The following is a 20,902-nucleotide window of genomic DNA, read 5'->3' on the forward strand; positions in this document are numbered from 1 at the left end:
TCCCACCGAACAAGATACTGAAGTTTAAAATCGAAGCATTATTTCGACTACTTATCGTGTACACAGTCACAAATAATAAAAATAAAAAAGGTGGTCAATTGTGTACCGCTCTGCTTTACAGTAGTTGTAAAACTTGTCGTTGTAATGGATGATTCAGCATTGCTTTTAAATACGCTAGAATAGTATCAACTAAAAACTATTCTATGTTAACCTGTTATTTGTAGGTTTTATTTATATATTCATTTTTTTGGTCTTCGTTTTATATAATATACAATAAATTGATACTTATTATATTTAAGAAGTATTAGTGTGGCATGATTTGGGACTATGAATGAAATCTTACTACTCACAACAATGGCAACAAAAATGTAAAAAAAATATAATTTAATACGTTCGGTTCAATCGATAAATGATAACACTGACACTTAAATATCTTAAATATATTAATTTTTAATTTTTGGTTTATCGTAGACTAGCAGTTTCAGTATTTGTGCTGATAATAAAAAGATACTAAGGCTGAAGTCAACAATATGAAAAAACAACTGAGGTGTACCGAGAACGGCGCTGAGGTAAACACGAGTAGGCAAGAAGAAATTGATAAGCTGAGAGCGGAACACGAGGCGATGGTTTTGAATTTAAAATTCGAGCACGCGATGGAGATAAGGAATATGCACATATACTATGAGTCAAGGATTGGTGAACTGCAAATTCAACACGGTATGATGGTCAATGACATATATCGAGATTATGATATGTTTGTCGACCATTTGCGAAGTTTAAATTATAACCAGGGAATACGCCAAGAAGCCGCGCTGAAAAGCATGCGCGAACTTAAAGACCAGATGCGTAAAGATCATTTTCAAGAAGTGCAGTGTATGCGTTTAAAATATGATAATTTGGTCAAAGAGCACAAAATTGAGATTAATGGTATAGTTGAAGAAAACAAACTCATCTGTGCCGAGTACGAGAGTATAATTCGAAATATGCGTGACGAAACCAAAGTTCTTAAAGAAAACATAAATATCTCAACGAATTATTATCTGACCAATAATGATGCCATCATAGAGAATTTGCGGAATGTGTACAACAGTTCTTCGCTGGAATTATCAAGCACATACCCCAAGCAAAATGGAACTGAAGTCGAGGGACTTCAGCTTGTCGAGGAAGCTACCATTATAGCAGCAGTAAGTGCCTATAATAATATAATGTATGTGTATAGCATGCAGTACGTTATGAGGCTTAAATATTTAATAATGTACCTACCTTCTAACATGTTTAATATTTAAAATAAATAAATTCGAATTTTCTCTGTTTTATCAGCAGCTGCAGACAACCGACGGCCACGAATATTCTGATGCCGTCACTACAACGAGCACTATCGCTGACGACGACGCCGTGGACATGGTAAAGTCGCAAGACACTATGCTACAAACAACTGTAGAAGATTGCCAGAAATTATTTTATGATACGGTACGTATGTAGGTACTTTAAATCATGTACTTTAAGTGTAGACATAATATTTTATGTCTTTGTATTAGGTTTGATGCCACAATAATTGAAAAAGCTAGAGCCTATTGATTATTAGTTATTACTGCGCGAATGACTGGTAAACATTACCACCAACAGAATTATGCACATACTCACATACAGTCGTGCTCTAGAACTCGTATATTCATTATGGCATCGAGAATTAGCTTGATGGCTAAAACCGTAGTACATGATCTATGGTGTGTACAGTATACACTATACTTTAGTACTACGCATAAGCGAAAATTGAACATTTTGTTAGGACAGGCCATATTAGGTATAAGTAGGAAAAGATTTCTAATTACAAAATAAGTTTTTAATTTTAAATTCTATTAAGTCGGTATGTTATCCGGTCAGTATTAGGTCAGGCCATGGTCTAATTAATTACATTTTTCGATAATGGTGCAGTTAAGACCGTTACATAAGTACCTAACAAACAAAATAAAATTATAAAATGTTCTTATAATTTATAACTTATTAATGGTAGTATAAAATGTCTTAAATTTGTATAGGCACAAAAGCTGAGCCTGTTGCACGGGTACGTTTTCCCCAAGGAATAACATTTTTCTACTCAGACGGACGACCTACAGCAACAGCTGGACGATTTTGAAGAACACACCCTCAGTCTACAAAACAGTCATGACAACAGTTAAGATAAAGACCAAGACTCCGAGGACGAAAATTATGCTGTCGTAGTGGCAGTGAAATTTTTACCGAACAGTAAATAGCAATTAAATGGTAGTAATTTTGGTAAATAGGTAGGTAATCATTTTTTCAATTTATCACCTATTTTTTAAATTCAGACTGGGACAGTTCCTAACTTTTTATTATAATTGATAAAAATATTTTAAACAAAAGACAATAAACCACGTGCATCAATTTATCACCTATTTTTTAAATTCAGACTGGGACAGTTCCTAACTTTTTATTATAATTGATAAAAATATTTTAAACAAAAGACAATAAACCACGTGCATCCGTATAGGTCTCAAAATTAGTCAATAAATCATAATTCACAACTTTTATTTCTAATCGTAAATAATAATATAGTAGTTATAAATAGTTGTAGAATAATATTTATTATTATAATATAGTTGATTGAATTTAGGTATAAGACTCACAAATATGATTGTTATGTAAATATTGTTCATTATTATGGACACTTTCGTCCGGTTATTATCGTACTGTATACGCACTCATTAACTGCTATAGATCATTATTATGTACAATACGTAGTAATAATAATATATAATATTCGATAATTATTTTAATAAATTGCCGTATGTATTACTTGCATAAGTTGCGCTTTAATTTTTTACTCATGTAGTCATATGCCATTCAATTAATTGTTTACTTAAATTGTTACTTATATTAGTATTATTTACTTTCAGTTATAATATGTATCCTATTCCCGATTACTTATTATTTATTTTTTGGTATTAGTTTTGTGTGCATTACAATATTACGATTACTTTTTTTATACTTGTTACTATTTACTATTAAATATATAAAAAATTATCCTGTGAGTGAAACTTTTATTTTTATTGATAAACTTGAGATGGACAATAAACAACTCTCAATCAGTATTACATTTTGTACATGAAAAATAGACTGTGTAATGTTTAACTTTAAGGCAGAACGCTTAATCTAGTGTGTCAGCTGTATTGTTTTACTAACACTCAATTACTTTTTTTTGAAATTTAATAACGCTCGTCACAATATATTTGGTGTCTTATACAATTAACTCTTGGAGATGTTTCAGGACAAGTGAACAACGCATAATGCATTTTACAAATATACGAGACAGCCTAATTAAAAGGTACATACTTAATTAGTAAATTAATTTTTTGCAACCTATATGTAAGTATTACAAAATATTATATTGTATGGCAAGGGTGGGAAGTTAGCTATTTCAGTCGCTGGCGATGTGTGTGGCACGAGCCGCAGGCGAGGGACGTATTACGACCAAGACTTAAATTGTCTTCCCGCACGAACCACACATACTATTTTTTGTCACGCCTCTGCTTTCATCGATTACGGCAAAGGTAATACAGGGATCTATGCAACAACCGGACTATTCTGCGAAAACGATATTTCATGAAAGAAACGATTTGGTTTTATTTATTTTAAGCGTCATGCATAGAGGTTATAATATTAATATAAGAATATGTAATCAAAAGCTTATGTTTTGTCCAACCGTTGCATAGATTTCAATATAAATAATTGGCGATTGAAAGCTTATCAATTAACAGGCCGGCGGGGGGTGGATCTGTAACGGGGAACATGTAAAATAACATATAAATAATACACAGCGTCCCCGTTACATCTTATCAATTTCAATCGCCAATAATTATTATATAAAAATAAAATAAGAATAAAAAATTTTAATCACAGCAAAGGTAATTCACTATAGGGATGCAGGGATCTATGCATAGACTTATAGAAATATACAGAACATTAGGTACGATAACGCGTGCAATGGTAGAGCTTGTTACGATTTACGAGGATTCGCTGGCCTCGGAACAGTGCCATTTCTCTCACTCTTATGATAAAACTCATGCTATCTCTCGTAATCCGTTTGGCACGACCACGCTTCCCAGTCCTCGGGACAAATGTTCCGTCTATTTCTATAAGTCTATGGATCTATGCAACAATCAAATTATTCTACGAAAATAATTTCATGAAATAAAAATGTTTACGCATCATGCAAGGAGGTTATAGTATGAATATAAGATGTAATCAAAAGCTTATGTTTTGTAAGGACCGTGGTAGGTATCAATTTCAGTGTCTGATTGTGCTGGGGATACGCATGATATGCACGCCCAGCACTTTTAGGGATTTCCACTTTACCGCTGGACGGAAAAAGGTTGCTTACCAACGCTTCAACCGTCATCGAAAAATAAACTTTCGGTGCAGACGTGACAAAAATATATTTAATTACACACATATTTTTCAAAGATTGAATTTTAAAATCATATGTTTGACTCCAGAAAACAATGCTACAACTTAAAAATTATCCCTGATGTACTAATAGCCAATAATGATAAAATATTACAAATCATACGTTTTATATTAACATTAAATTTATGATGCACATCACAAAAAACAACAAATAATCTTACAATATTTGTTGAATTATCAATATTATAGCTCCATTTAAATTTACATTGTAGGGCGAGGCATACATTTTTTTATTTATATTTTCTAAAATTACACAATAATTATTACAATTATTTTTAAATTAAATGAATGCATGCTTGTTTTATTAAATCTGAGCTGATAATTCAATGTTAATTTTTAAGTAAAGTGATTTTGATTAAATTAAGTGAAATTAAAATAGGTAGGATAGTAATTTAAATTTTAATTCCAATCTTTAAAAGCTTTGTTAGCAATTGTATACAATTAATCTACCTTCAATGGACTCATCATGAATTAAAATAGAACTTTGCAGTGTCACCAGCTTAACAAATTATTTCAGTATTAACACTAAATTTTAATAAACTATTCATATAGTATAACTATTTATATTATATTATATGATACAGATATATAAATATTTATGTATTTATTTATAAACGGGTAGGTCATATTATGAACTATTTAGTAATAAGTAATAACTAATAAATAATACTAGGTACAGTAAGTAGAATATCAATTTGGCGATTATAACAGTGAAATTAAATATTTTTTTGTTTAAAATATTTTTTTTTTTTGTTTTCGATACCGTGATTTTCTGTTTTTGTCTAACACACGCGCGACATAGTATTTTAGAGGTGTTTTTTGTCCATTGTACCGATTGATGTAGTGAAGGGATAAAAATTCTGAAAACAGATTTGAATTTTTCGTCAAGTCTACTTGAGATCGGCCAGTCCACATATTTTATATTATCCCCCTAAATCCTAAAACTATTGTATTATTAAAGAGTAATTTAAAAAATTTCATATTTCATTTTTTGGAAAAGTGTAAATCAAAAAATCAAAAATTTAAACTGACCGATTTCAAGTAGACTTGATGACAATTTCAAATTTGTTTTGAGAATTCTTATCGCTTCACTGTATCAATCGGTACGTTGGATAAAAAACATGTCTAAATTCTTATGTTGCACGTGTGTTAGACAAAAACAGAAAATCACGGTATCGAATCCCCTTAATTGATTATGAAGCCCGGCAAGTAAGGTCATTATTTGTGTGTTTTTGGTTTGTAGGGGAGAAATTGTAAGTTTGTAAACACGTGTGTTTTTGGTTTGGCAGATTTTTTATTGGGCATCCGTAGGTATCTGCCATGCCCGAGTGGGAGATGGCGCACTTCTCTCCGGACTTTCCCGAAGAAAAGTTCCACCCGCGGCCGGGTTCGAACCGGCGTCGGTGTGAGTCGCAACCGACGACTTAGTCCGCGCAGCCACTATAACAATAACAACAATGAAATGGATATAGAATGGCGGACGAACATACTTGTATATTTAGAGCCCTAGCTTACCTATATAATATAATTTGTAAAAAAAGTAAAATATTATACAATGATAAAAAAAATTGTTGATAATTTCAGTTACATAGGTACTTGAGAAACGACGTAAGTCACAAAAATAAATCACAGATTGATATGCGAGGAATGTGTTATCAATTAATGGTAGACGGATCAGGTGTGAACTATTGCAAAAACAAATATTTCATTTTAAGACTGTTGCATCACTGTAAATAATGAGTATGGACATAGGCGCAAATTGGGGGGGGCTTGGGGGTGCTAAGCCCCCAAACTTAGCCGTAGCCCCCCAAAAAAACCTAGGACATATAATTTTACTATGCTATATTTCAATAGTCTGCTAGCCTAATATATTCAGCCCCCCCAAGCCAAAAGTTGAAATTGCACCTATGAGTATGGAACAGAAATAACATAAGTCTTGACTTGAAAAATTAAAATAATAATTTTATAATAATATTTTATAGTCGTAATTAGGGTGACTACGCCTATTTGAGAATAAATGTAATTCCAGTATGAACCTATAGTAATTCAGCCAAGCATTTACACCACGGAGAATCGTGTATTGTAGAAACAACGTGTCTTCACAGTGTATTATTTTCACTTTATAATTATATCTATATTACCAATAATTTTTACATTTATGTTATAATTTTCAATAACTTGTTTATATGTTACCAACTATGTGCCAATTTTCGATTGACGTTAATTAATTAATAAATTATCAAATATAGATTTGTAAAAAAAAATTCATATAATGGAAAAAATTGTATAAAATGGTAGGTACTTAATAAACAATTTAGATATAGGTATTACCTAGTAATATTTTGTATTGCAATATACTATTGTGTACTATGTATCGTAATAATGACAAACATATTATACAAAACCTTAACTGCTAATATTTTTATTTTTATATTTATTTTAATTACTATTTTTTATTAAATTTTTTTTCGTTTAGGTGAAACACTTTCAAGTTTTAACACCAATACCTTATTATTTCTTAATTATTGTTACATGGTATTTACTATTAGGAAACGACCTTGACAAATATGTCATGACAACGACCACGTTTATAGGACTCTATGTTAAACATAATATTGTTGTCTACGTTTTAGATATTGTCGTAAGTCGTAACAATTTTTTTTTTTATGGAAAAAATACAACGTACTTACATTTGTATGAACGTAATTGTATATTATATTTATATTTAACTAGCATTGATAAATTCACTTGAAAAGAAACCTCCCCCGGAGAAGAATTCTTAACATCAACAATAACTCCATATTCAAGACAAATTAGGTTTTTTTTTCCAGTCGCCATGACATATCAGCAATTGAACACAGAACATTCTTTGAAACCCAATCTGGAGACCAGTAAGTGATTAAAAATCTATTTTGATTCTTGAACTTTTTACCTATAATACGTACTATACTATTAATAGTCTATTACAATACCTAACGAAAACCAAATTATTCGTGGAATGCCTGTATTTGGTAGTAAAAATCTAAAGAATATGATTATTATTAATTAGCCAATTAGGCCTGATTTAGTCAATGTGTATTTCTCGTAAAGCTCATTTCCAAATATCTGATTCTCCTTCCCAGGGCCGCATTTATGGAGTGGCAATGGCGGTTGGTGACAACTGCCCCGGGGGCCAACATTTGTTGATTTGTGAATTATTATTAAAACTTTTAAAATTCAAATTACCCATATTATATTAATATATTATGTTGTTAGAAAATTTTATAGCTTTCAAGAGATTGAGAATTATTAATATAGGTAGCTCATAATAGTTAATTTTCCCTAATTTGTTGTAATTCAATAGAAATAACTAACAAGTTAAGTATTTAAAAAATGCTCTTAACTTTACAAAAGTGATTGAAACGTTATGAGACTAATATTGTATATAGCTATTCTATGTTATTTAAATATTTTAGTACCACCATTGGGTAAAAGACCAGTATGGTTGATATGTCCAAGATGTAAATTATTAGTAATGACAAGAGTTAAAGAAGAAATATCATCTACTGCTTATATATGCTGTATGTTGATGATAGTTATTGGGTATGTGGGTACTTATTTTATGAAGCTTAATAATCATTGAAATTAAAAGCATGTAAGGACGCTACACCCATCTTACAAATGTAGAACATAAGAGAATTATTTTGAATGAAATCTATACTCCCTCTGTATTTATATTTTATAGTAGAACTACCGACATTTCGCAACGCATAGGGAAGAACTTTATCCGTGTCGTAGAAAATGTATTATTTGGATAACATAAATACAATTTAAGTAGGTAATCAGAACATGAGGCTTTTTTAAATTAATTATTAAAAATGATTGGTGAGTGATATCCAAAAAAATTAAACTCTATGAAACAGATAAAGTTGTTTCCTGTGTGCTGTGGAACTTTGGTAATTCTGCTATAAATACAGAAGGAGTATTTTTTTTAATAGTTTACCAGTGCAATACAGTTTTTTCCATGGTGTACATATCTTGTAAGATGGAGACAACACATGTAGGTGCAGCACAGTAGCGTCCTCTTAACCTATTATTAATTAGATAATACTATATTCTCTTTCCACGAGAAAATAATATGAATTACCAAAAAAAAAGTCGGCCGGATCACCATATTATCATTAGGTTATCAGTGACGGTGAGATAAAACAACTATCTATCTATATGTACAAAACTGTCATATTTTTCTCGTGGAACTGAGTTAAATAAAAATATACTATATATTTGTCTTTGTTGTTATATTTTAAATCGTATGATTGTAATTAAATTATGTTCATAAGCGTGTTAATTCAACTTATATAATTAATAATCAATAACAATAACTAAGATATTATGATAGGTAGGTGTTAAGTAGGTGCCTGATGGACATTTTTTCCAGGTGTTTCTTTTGTTCGTGTCTGCCGTTATGCATGGATAACTTTAAGAACAAAAGACATTCATGTCCAAGTTGCAATGCATTCATTGGACTTTACAAACCATCATAAGCCAATAAGTAATAATATTATTAACTGAAAATTTAACCAAGCATGCAAACTGCAAGCTTATAAAATATTATATTCCTCTTATACTATTACATTGATTTTACTATTCATAATACTATTAATATTTATTACATCTTTAAGTTTATTATTTAATCTGTCGGGTGGCACTACTGAGTGCCCTCCCAATAACTGTTAGTCTCGTTATGTATATATTATCTTTAATCAAAATTATTTATTGTACCAAATGTTAGATTGTAATTATATTTTATTAATAACAAAAAAAAGTTTATTTTTGACAAAAATAACAATTATTTCCAGTGGCGTGGGTGGATAGGAGACAAAGGGACGTTGTCTAGCCACTTAGGACACGGACAAATAATAACAAAATACAAAATAATAGTGCCATCCGCCGCCGTAATTCATGGTCCTACTTGTTACCACCACGTATCAGATAAGACAAGATTGTTTGTTTATTGTTTTGCCTGGCGTGTCCTACATACGGCCAACAGGGCCTGTAGCTTATATAAATAAACATTTATATTGAATAATAGGTGATTGATAGGTATGATCACCCCCCTCTCCATCATGCGTATCTGTATATGTGAAGAATTCGCTGTGCGATTCAATAATAATTACTTGTTGATTAGAGCACGAAATGAGCGCGTTATTATTCATTTCTTGTTATTTCTTTCATCACTAGTTTATAAGAACCTACCAACCCCATAGCCTCAATAAAAGGTGGAGGCGCATGTCCGTCAGTGTCGCGTGGCCGGATAGACATTAATTTCGATAGATCAGCGACGGTGAGTCGTTAGTAGGGACCGGAATCTTTTGAATTTATCGTTTGCGGTACTGGTTCTCTAAAATTAAAATGCTCCGGTTAGGTTTTGGTTTTTTGATAAAAAAATATGTAGATATCGGTTCCAAATAATTTCGGTACCGGTTACAGATAATTTAATATTAAGTATAATAATTTCAAATACCTATCCGGAATGTGGGTTCAATTAACAGTATGAAAATATATTAGAACACTCATAATATGATGATCATACATAGTATATACACAAAACATTTATTTATTAAAATTAATATTCCGGTTCCAGAACCAGTTCTTTGAGTTCTTAAGTTCTGTTTCAGTCCCTGGTCGGGAGTTTTTATTGGTGAAATAAATATTATTATTATTATTATTGAAAAACGGAGAATAATCCGTTGTTCTTAATAATCATTATTTTGTTGTAATTTAAATATTTTATTCGTGTGTACTTGAAAGTTAAAACTTGTAAAATAGTTATATTATTATCTAAATATATAAAAATGAATATTTGTCTGTCTGTTTGTCCTTTATGCATTCCTAAACCATTCATCTGTTTGCGATGAAATTTGGTACTGAGATAGATTAGACCTTTGAGAAGAAGATAGGCTACATAAAAAAGGTAAATTAGAGATCCAACCCAGGGAGGACCAATTTTTTGCATTGTGTTTTTTTGTATATATATATATCAATCACTTAAACAATAAACAGTATATACATTAATACATTATATATCCAAAATATGTTTGGCACCTTTTTTATCAATACGCAGTATTGTATAATAATCTTACCATTTTGTTTTTGTGGTTGTTATGTGATTTTGAAACCACAATGTGTTTAATGTAACATTCTTTCTAAGCCTTTTCCTTTCTGTAATCATAGTATAAATTGTGTTTTAAATATATATTTTACATATTTTATTATAACGTTTGTCTCTAGTACAATATAAGGATAATATTATATAATATTATAATATAATTGGAAACCGATTTTATCTCACCAGTTGGGAACGTGTATAGTATGAACTAAATAACAACCAGTGAATAAGGGAATTAATAATATTTATACAATAGAGGTAGGTACATAGGTAGGTACCTTTATTTTGTAATTTTTATTTCTTGTTAGCACCATTACACAAGGCTCGTAGCCCCCATGCAGCATAATTTATTGGAAATAATTAATATACAGGTAGGTAGACAGAACAAGCACCACTCTATCTACTTTCGTCTAAATAATAATTATGAGACGGATCTCGCCTCACCTTTCACCCTCATGAGTAATGTTACAATAACAGATAATATTATGAACATAATAATCGGCGCCGTTTCAAGGTCGTCTCGGCCGACCGTAGTTATAAGCCACCCCGAAATTCCTGCACATTCTTCGCAAACCAGCCACTCCCTGCTGCCCGTTCTATAAACATTCCACTATAATTCAGGGGTACCCAAAAAGCGGTTCCCGTCTTATTTAAAAAAACCAAAATTTACTTACTACTTACTTTATAATGAATTAAAATTGTTTGATATTGATATCAATAATTTAATATTTATATTATAATACGCGTAATTTGATATATTATGTTTATCCGTGGCTGTTAGCTATCCTTTATTACTTTTATACAATTTCATGTAATCTATAATAAACAATAATGATTGAAACATATTTTTGGCTCGTTTTATCATCGTATTTATTCGTGTTGACGGCGTTTGCCGCCTCTGCATGCACCAACAATGTCGACGCCGGTCGTTTAGTCGCAACCTACCTACACGTATAATATAGTATTAATGTGATGTTAGCACTTAGCGACGATAATATAATATTCCATTAGAGACTTGGAATTTTAGAAAGTAATGATAATCCGTAGGAATTTACATCATCATTGACTTAATACATTAAGCCACAGTGTTCTAAATGGACTAAAGGTATAAGATTATTTCTATTGACAATTGACTACGCATTGTAGGTATTTCCTGATGGTGTATTACAAATACATGAACATTGTACCTACATTACGATAACAAAAATCATCACCAAACCCGTCGTCGTTATTTAAATAATTATTTTATTTTATACGTAGCTTCAGATTATATCAATTTATAGTCACTATTTGGATAATGGATTTACCTACTTTTACAGTGCATTTTTGGCTGTCACTGTGTGCGTACTGCGTATAAGAAGCTTTACTACAGAAATCCACACTCATTATAACATTATATGAGGTTATATAAGGTAATATTCACCTATCTATTATCTATAATATCTTTCCGTATAAAAATAAATGGGTATCACCCAGGCATGGATCCAGATCAAATATCTGGGGGGGGGGAAACATTTTTTTACAATACAAATCCAATTATAATAAAATATTATACTTTATTCTCAATTTAAAAATGTTCTCATTATAGTGAGTATAGGTAATCCATGTGATAAATAAATTATTGATTATTTTTAATATATAAAGCGACAATGTGAAAAGAAGTTAAGATTTTATTTATTTGTTATTCAACATATAATATTTAAATGTATAAAAACATATTTCTGGGGGCAAAATATTTCCCTTAGTCTCCCACCCCTTGAATCGGTCCCTGGACTATCGCTATGATAAAATATTGTATCGTACAATAATAATTAGCAACGATTTACAGTGGACCAAAATTTATTATATATCTCTTTTAACATATTATATTCCATGCAACACGGAGTAAAATATTTCCTGAGTGTGTGAGTAATGTACCTACAACATGTAATTACTAGTTGATTGCCAGAATAATAAGAACACCCAAAACGGACAACGGACCTATGTGGTTTAGAATTATTCTAAGCCACATGGGTTAGAAGATCCTTCATAACTGATGCTATATTTTAACTATGAGTACCTACCTGCATTCATGAACTATTGTCTAATAATTGTTTAATTATTATTACTATTATTATTATTTGACGTATCGATCATTCGAGATATGATTATTATTTATTTTAAATCTTTTAAATATTGTATCTATAAACTAAGTATAAAGTACAACTTGTAAAAACGCATCCTAATAATTATAAATTACATTATCGTCAAAACATAATATTTTCTATTGGGGATTTCATTTTTACAGAATTATACATAACTTTCAACAAAATATTAATGTTGATGTATGAAAATTATAATATAAATGTAACTTAAATTGTCTTCAATATTTATTTCAAACTTTGAAGATAGATTGGTTTTTTAATTGAATGTTTCTTGAAATTTTTTTTCTGTATTTTTTTATTGATACGACCTCAATGTCTATATAAGGCTTATCACAAGTGAATATCAGGGCCCGTTTTACAATCATAGTTTAAACCTCGGTTACGCTAGAACCACTGATTTTACCGACCGAATTCGGTGGTTTAACCGGAGTTCAACTATTGTAAAACGGGTCCTTAGAGAGATCATGTGATCTATTTATCTATGCATATATCAATATATGCATGATACTGCACCCCTCCTCCAAGAGAAGAAATGTGTAGTCTTCACTCCCGGTGAAGTGGAACCTAGTTGGAAACCGGATGACGCAATTGGACGACAGCACGGGAAAATCACAACCACGCAATTTTTTTTACACTTTTGCTATGAATCGAACCGATGACCACTGCGCCACTCCGGTCCAATATTTCTTTAATACTTGATTCTTAAATTTTGATGATAAGTATAGGTACATGTACTATAAGTATTTGTTTAAATTATTTTCATGTGGCTGTGAGTAATATTGTAGTCTGGAGATTTTTGTTTTTGGGCATTTTTATTTCGATTACTACCAGATGATGTGGATTATCTGACATAATCCCCTAAGGTTATAAAAATATATATCATTAAATTAGTACCTTGCACATTATATGAAATTATATCTATCTAATATATGTGTCATAATTGTACCAAAGATATTAAAAACGAATATAATTTGCAGCAATATTTTATATATTTCCAAATACTAAATATGTATTCAAAATCACAATAATCCATGTAATATTATAATTGTAAAAATTTATATTTTTGTTCATTAAATAAAGTGCATAAAACGCATTTATTCTTTATATATTGTTTTTCAAAATTAATTTTGAATGCTTACTTAGTACATATAGGTACTTAAAATATACCTAAGGAATGTTATAATACGAGACCGGAATTATATGCATTAAAAATGCACTAAGTACTATGTAAATATTCAAGGCAAAAATGAAAAAATATGTTTCAATAACACGCACAAAAAACTTTAAAATATGTTCCTTCCAATTTAATAAAAATAATTAACAAACATTGATAGGATAAGACAAATAAACTAGGTCCGACAAAAGTCCGTAATAAACCATAGTATAGACGTTAAATAGGTAATACTGTATAATAAAATCATTGCTTCTATAGTAGTAGATACTCCAAAAACCAGCCCTTCGAACAGGTCGCGATAATTTGTACCACCTCAAATATATAGCCGAACTTATTGTTTGTAATTTGCACCATCGTATCTATTGGTAGTCGAAAATAGTGTTTGTGATTTGTAGCAAAATGAGTACCTATGCGTAGGTAGTTGATACTTAATTATCAATTCGTAGGTATTCGATTATTTTGACGGCACACTCGATAACCTTCGAATGAAAATAACATTTTGGACAAATAAAAATTTGGATGGTAAAAATGTATTTTCAAATCGAGTATTTTTATTTTATTTTTTTTTAAATATAAATATTTATTGGAGTTAATTCACTCAAAACGTAATAACTTTTTTCGAAGTATTCTTCTTAGGAATTTTCAGATATAAATAAATCTTAAATTATTTATTTTCCATTACGTAATATTTTCATAATTTTTTTCATACATTCAAGAAGTATCAATTTTAATTTTTCATTAATATTGTCAGGACGTCAAGTCATTCTGTTACATTCTGTATATCTCAGTATCAAATGAATGAGGAAGCCATGAAAGTGTGTACACTGTAATAGCGCTGGTAGCAGTTGCCGGCCCGATTTTAACATTACAAAATACGACGAAAACTACATTTTCGTTTATTGTGGATTATAGGCTGAGAAAAATAAGCGTTATACCTATTGGCTATAGTCGTTAAAAATAAGTATTTATGTGTTTACCGACATAATAATATTATTTATATGTAGTTGGTGTACACGATAATATGTACACAATACACTGGTCGACTTGGGGTGAACGTCGTAGCCTCCAACAGCATTGTACCTAAACCATATATTTTATTTTATTTGTCCCCGAACGACGACCGGTTTGTAGAATTAAAAAACGAGAAACACATTATAGTGTTATATTATTATAATTTATAATAGCACCACTCTCCATCTCCCCCAATGATACATCAGCCAAACAATTTAATCTCAGATCTCTGTATAATATATAATAATATATCCCGTATAATATAATATTATTGTTAGGTATTTTTTTTATACGTTCGTCTAAACCCAATTGACCCTCCCATATAATGGAATGTTAATAAATCGTCTGATTTTAAAAGCAAACCCACAACCAAAACATTTTTATCGATAAAAAAAATAAAAATAAAAAATCGAAAATATCTCATGTAAAATATCTAAATAGCTCAAAAAGGGTCAAATATTGAACATTTTACCATGTATAGAAAAAACTCATATAAACACATTTATCTCCTAGTTTAAAAATGTTTCAGTTACGCTTAAAAATTAAAATCGATTGTTCCGAAAACTGGTTTTGCGTAAAACTTCTCGTTTTTTCTTATTTTTTATTTATGTTAATCCATTATTTAGAAAAGTATTGGGAATTTTAAACTTTGAAGTCTCGTAGGACACCTACCAACTATATTCATTATCCTACCAGGAAAGATAAAAATCAACATTTATTTGACTAGAAAAAAAAAACATAATTATAAAATCAATGGGTAGGTACAGCTCCGTTCCAGAATCTAAAAACATATAATACTATACACCAGTCACCAGCGTTTATCGTAGAACTCCTACTCCGCTTCAATTGTTTTAATGCTACACATTCTGTATTAAGACTATTTGCAACAAAAGAATAATAATATTCATTTAAATTAAAAACTATATTTTATATACATAATGACATTTTCAAATGTAATTTTTTTGGCAAAAACGGATTTATAGCCTAGTGTTGTAAATTTAACGACTATATAATAGTAAAATAAATTACTTTAATATACTTATACTACCTTTTATACTATACTATTTATCAAACGTTTTTTTAATATCGCGGTCCACTATCGGCCAATTGCCAATCCGCACAGTGTAGGTTAGGTTAGGTTATATGATGATACCGATCGATCCGATGATACGATTTTGACACCTACTGAAAACAAATTTTAATATAATATCTTAAATGATTCTTAATACCTATCTTTACATTAAATCTTACAATCAGTTTTTCTATATATTTATCTATCAATACGTTATTAATAATTGTTGAATATACGTAAGTACTAAGTTCTTAATTAAATTCGAAAATGTAAAGGTACAAAATGTTTAAATATTTAAAAGTGTATAGAATAAACTAGACAAGATCAGGAATACAAACCTAAGCTGGTACTCTCGTTCACTGTTATGAAATTGATAAATATGAATTAAATAATAAGTCAGTATGTACAAAAAGTGATTCAGAGTGGAGACGGTTCGTCGATTTATATTTATTAAGATAATTTCACTATACTCCGGCCCATGAGAGTCCATATGTCAGAACGCGTCCGTCACTGCGCATCGGCACGTTGCCGAATAGTGGGAATGGCATCATTGTGGGAGAAAACAGACGTCACGTATTACTATATGAATGCGCGGTTTACGTATGGACTCTCGTGGGCCGGAGTATACATAAATACTAGGTACCTACTATAATAGATAATTTATTTTTATTTTAATAATACGATAGGTTGGATTAATATTAAACATAATAGGTATATCGTGTTATATTATCAATTAATAATTACAGTGTTTGAACAGTGCCGCAATTAGAATTCTTGGGGCCCCGGACAATTAAAGAAGTATCATGCATGATATGCATATTATAAAAAAAACATAAATGATGAAATAAAATTTTTTATTTTATTTGGAACTAAAAAAAAGAACTCGTTGATTGTCCAAAGGAACGACAAAGCCACTAATTATTTTTTTTTTTAAGGAACAAGGAACGGGATGAATCCCTGTTTTTTTAAAAAAGAACGTGGAACGGAACGACTTCTTTTTTATAAGGAACTTTCCAAACGCTGTAATAATTACCATAATAATATTATATATTTATATCATAAAATATTATTGTTATTATCTTCAGTAAAATATACTGATGAGGCGATGTACCATATTATTTACTCGTATGCATAAATGTGTAAGTGTTTGTGGTATAAATATTGAAAGTTTACATTGTATTACAGCCTATGTGAACTTGTATTTTCCCAAGTCATAATGGAAAAAGTGCATAACCATATAACCATAATATACCTTCCCTCTTGAATGTTAACAACGCAGCTGGTATACGGGGGTTCGATTCGAGCATTGCACTCTGCTGGAGTGTGACCGGTCGATATGAAACCATTGACGATTGTACTCCACCCATAGATAATATTCTTATATTATCTATGACTCCACCGCCAGAGCGCAATATCTAGTCCATAGAGTAATAGAGAGTTTCATCTATAAATTAAGACGCAAAATAAATGGTTTCTATATTATAGGGTAGATAGGTACTCAAGAAAAAAAATATATTATGATATGGTGGTACGACGGGCACCTGACGTAGTTATAAAGTTACTTAAGTATTTCAAAACATGTTTAAGTACAATTTAGTTTTATATATTATTATATTTATTTTTACCTATTTAAAGTGAAATTTTAAAAAGTGTAGGTATGTCAAAATTTGCTTTAAAGTTATACAGGGTGATTCTTTTATCATCAAACACTCATTATTTCAAAAAGTATTAATGTTTTTGAAAATATTTTATTACATAGTTTCAAGTTGTTAAAAAAATTAATTAATTAAATTATTTTATTAAAAAAAAAAATGTATTTTTATATATTTTATATCCTTATATTTTTTTAAGATTTTTACTTTTTTGAATGACAATAGAGTTTTAATTTCATATTCCAAAGCAGAATATTTTTCTAAGTATTTTGATGAATAAAAATCGAATTTAGGACGAGTACCTAGTTTATGAGTTATAAGTTTAATTACTTTATAATGCAACCCACATATATCCTAAAGACCTAATAATGTAGTTTTTAAAAATATCGAAAAAAGTGATTTAATGAACGAAAAATTTACTTATAATGGAAAAAAAATTTAAAAATTTAAAAATCGTTTAAGTGGAAGTAATTTTACTGGACATGCTGGTCATTCAATGGCTGGTGTTAAATTTGAATTAAATTATATAAAATAATTGTATACGAGTGCGTATTTGAAACTATTATTATGATTAATGTAATTTATTTTACATTAGTACAAAAGTAGGTGGTATAACAATTACATTTGAAATTGTAATTGTATGTTTAAAATATAATAATATACTCTAACATTTTCATATACCCACAAATAATATTTTTCACTGAAAACAAAATGACTTTACTATAATAGTTATTTTTGGTTTTAATATATACCTAATTTTGTTATAATTTGAACTTATATAATGTCTGTAAAAAATAACTACATAGTAGTAAAAGTTGAAAATAATATATACTTTTAACTAATCGTAAAATAGGCATAACCTGGGTTACTTTGATTTCCTGAGGCTGTTTTGATACACTTATATTTTTATTCATAGGAGTACTTTTCAGTTTCATAAATGTCGTCCACATATAAAATTGAAATGCTTATAAAAAAAAATTGTACCTTTGGATCTTTATTATTCCTCAACTGTTACTATAACAACTAGTATAACTTATAAGAAACCTTGTATTAAATTGTCGAGCTTTTGACCTAATGAATAAAATGTTATTGACATTTATAGAATTATACCTAAAATAGGTAGTACAAACATTTCTGTTACTTTTCTTGATAAAATAATTTTGTAGATAGATAGGCTTAGTATTATATTAAGATTATTAATAGCTAATTGATATTAAAAAATTAAGGCTGGTATGCATAGTCACTTTATGTGCTACATAAAATATAATTATGTAACGCATAGTTTTCTTTTTTAATTGTCTGTTACACAGTGATATTCATGTGTCACGTAGTCCGTTAACTATCATATATTTGTTGTTTTGTGCCTATTATCAATTTATTTCTATGAAGTAACTACTCAAACTTAATACTAATTAGTTCCTGTTGAAAATATAAATTTAAACTTAAGAATTATGGATGATTTTAATCAACAATTTTATTATGTATAGAAAATGTTAAATAAATATTTGATGAAAAGTTCAAGTACCTAAGGTCAATAGTTTTCGAATAACAAAAAAATAAGAAAATCGTTGTATGAAAATTTGTTAATAATTTACGGTTGAATATCCAATGTCTTACATTTATAGAATTATACTTTGATAATACAAACATTTCTAATAAAATAGAATTCTTAAAAAATTAATATTTGTTAAATTATTTATTGAGATGTGTATAGTTTAAATATTAAATAACCATCTGAAGTTAAAAATGTATCATCTAGGTACCTAGGGCGGTCGGTAATCGGGCCACATTTTATCTACCTGGCTGCTTTGTATAAAATATTTGTTTACATTTTACTGCCCAGAAATTGTGTAAAATTGTGAAAAAGTGTACCCGGAGATTGGGCCATAAATGTACAGCATAAAAATATATGAATATAATATAACGTTTATTAACTAATAATTATTATTTATAATGCATAAAATCCAATAATTTTTTTTTAATAATGCCATTCACAGATTTTACAAATTTAATATATAATATGTTAATAAAATTAGTCATATTTATGGCTTCATAATATCGACGGTGGAAAGAAAAAAAAACATTTTATAAATTTTACAGGAGAGCCAAACAACCGTTTTTCTACTTTTTTTTAAACTTTTAAAGCCGTTTAAAAAAATTTCATTAAATTTTCACCTAAACAATTTTCTTATATAATTATATTCTAAATAAGTTGGTAACATAATAAATTATGAATTGTTATTTTTTTACCTGTAATGTTAATTTAAATACATTAGTATATAAATAGTAGTATACATTAGTATACATTAGTTTTTAGTGCTTACGTCTAACATTATTGGGAGTATGTCGCTTACGCTTTTTACAGCTTACGCCTTATTCTTGTTATTAACCTGGATTTTGGTGGTTACAACCAGCATAATAATAATATTATTATAATTTTATTCTACTCTGTTTATTTAAAAATTAACAAAACAAAATTTATAGATATTATCAATAATTATAATAACCAACAGAATTATGTCATTTACCCCTTAATTAAAAAAAAAACAAATTTCATCAAAAACATCGTTTACGCCCTTTTTTCTTTCCACTGACGATATTTGAAATTCCTAATGGTTTTAATACAAGTCTAAGTTGACAATTTCTTTTCATTTCTGCCATTTTTTTTCTTAGCTTGAATACAATTTCTGTCTTTTCAGCAATCTATAAAATAAAATATAATTAAAATATAAACTATTTTAATAAGTAACTAATATACAGAGTCTTCCATTTAACTTAAGACACTCGATCTTTCAAAAAATAAATGTTTTTGAAAAAAATGTATTATTTATTTCCATAATATTAACTTGTTACAAAACAATATTTTTTATCATAAGTATTATACCATAAGCCATTTTAGGTTTTTAAACCTTTTGAATTAAAACATACATTTGAATTACATAGGCATAATATTATATAGTGTTTCCACATTCATTAGTTGAAGTTTTAAATACTTATAACTGGAGCACGGATTTGTATGCATTAATAACCAACTATAAAGACGCTAAAAAATCTAAAAAATTCATAAATATATTAATATATATTATGCACTAAAATGTTCAAATACGCACTTAAAAATTCATTTATTTTCTGAATATTTAATTTAAAATTATGGAACGCTACTATTAATACTTTTCTTTAAAATATCTGTATTTTGTAGTAGTTTTAATCTTT

The 20,902-nt window shown here is 29.1% G+C and overlaps 3 protein-coding genes across 4 annotated transcripts in view; 2 read left to right on the forward strand and 1 right to left on the reverse strand.

Annotated features, from left to right (window-relative positions):
- Window positions 1-325: 325 nt before the first annotated feature.
- On the forward strand, window positions 326-2,935 carry LOC107884909. The gene is made up of 3 exons (XM_016808008.2): window positions 326-1,184; window positions 1,321-1,470; window positions 2,040-2,935. Exons 1-3 carry the CDS (start codon window positions 531-533, stop codon window positions 2,085-2,087), a joined length of 852 nt encoding a protein of 283 aa, XP_016663497.1. The 5' UTR covers window positions 326-530; the 3' UTR covers window positions 2,088-2,935.
- Window positions 2,936-7,949: 5,014 nt separating this feature from the next.
- On the forward strand, window positions 7,950-9,071 carry LOC100574601 (lipopolysaccharide-induced tumor necrosis factor-alpha factor homolog). The gene is made up of 2 exons (XM_029485537.1): window positions 7,950-8,070; window positions 8,906-9,071. The coding sequence occupies exons 1-2, from the start codon at window positions 8,003-8,005 to the stop codon at window positions 9,009-9,011; spliced, it is 174 nt and encodes a 57-aa protein (XP_029341397.1). The 5' UTR covers window positions 7,950-8,002; the 3' UTR covers window positions 9,012-9,071.
- Window positions 9,072-19,886: 10,815 nt separating this feature from the next.
- Window positions 19,887-20,902, reverse strand: part of LOC100574684 — a 3,412-nt gene continuing 2,396 nt past the window's right edge. For both annotated transcript variants that reach the window (XR_003838749.1, XM_003247486.3), the window contains exon 4: window positions 19,887-20,392. Coding sequence is in view for 1 of the 2 variants with exons in the window: in XM_003247486.3 (XP_003247534.1) it covers window positions 20,246-20,392 (147 nt within the window). In the remaining variant the exon portion in view is untranslated. The remainder of the gene's footprint in view (window positions 20,393-20,902) is intronic.

This window comes from Acyrthosiphon pisum, chromosome X (genome assembly GCF_005508785.2).
Source record: "Acyrthosiphon pisum isolate AL4f chromosome X, pea_aphid_22Mar2018_4r6ur, whole genome shotgun sequence".
Classification (NCBI taxonomy): domain Eukaryota; kingdom Metazoa; phylum Arthropoda; class Insecta; order Hemiptera; family Aphididae; genus Acyrthosiphon; species Acyrthosiphon pisum.

Bases quoted from the DNA above. Each gene is read 5' to 3' on its own strand.
- LOC107884909 (XM_016808008.2), top strand. From the start codon at position 531: ATGAAAAAACAACTGAGGTGTACCGAGAACGGCGCTGAGGTAAACACG. The intron at 1,185-1,320 runs GTAAGTGCCTAT...CTGTTTTATCAG, and splicing joins AAGCTACCATTATAGCAGCA to CAGCTGCAGACAACCGACGG. The intron at 1,471-2,039 runs GTACGTATGTAG...AAATTTGTATAG, and splicing joins AGAAATTATTTTATGATACG to GCACAAAAGCTGAGCCTGTT.
- LOC100574601 (XM_029485537.1), top strand. From the start codon at position 8,003: ATGACAAGAGTTAAAGAAGAAATATCATCTACTGCTTATATATGCTGT. The intron at 8,071-8,905 runs GTATGTGGGTAC...CATTTTTTCCAG, and splicing joins ATGTTGATGATAGTTATTGG to GTGTTTCTTTTGTTCGTGTC.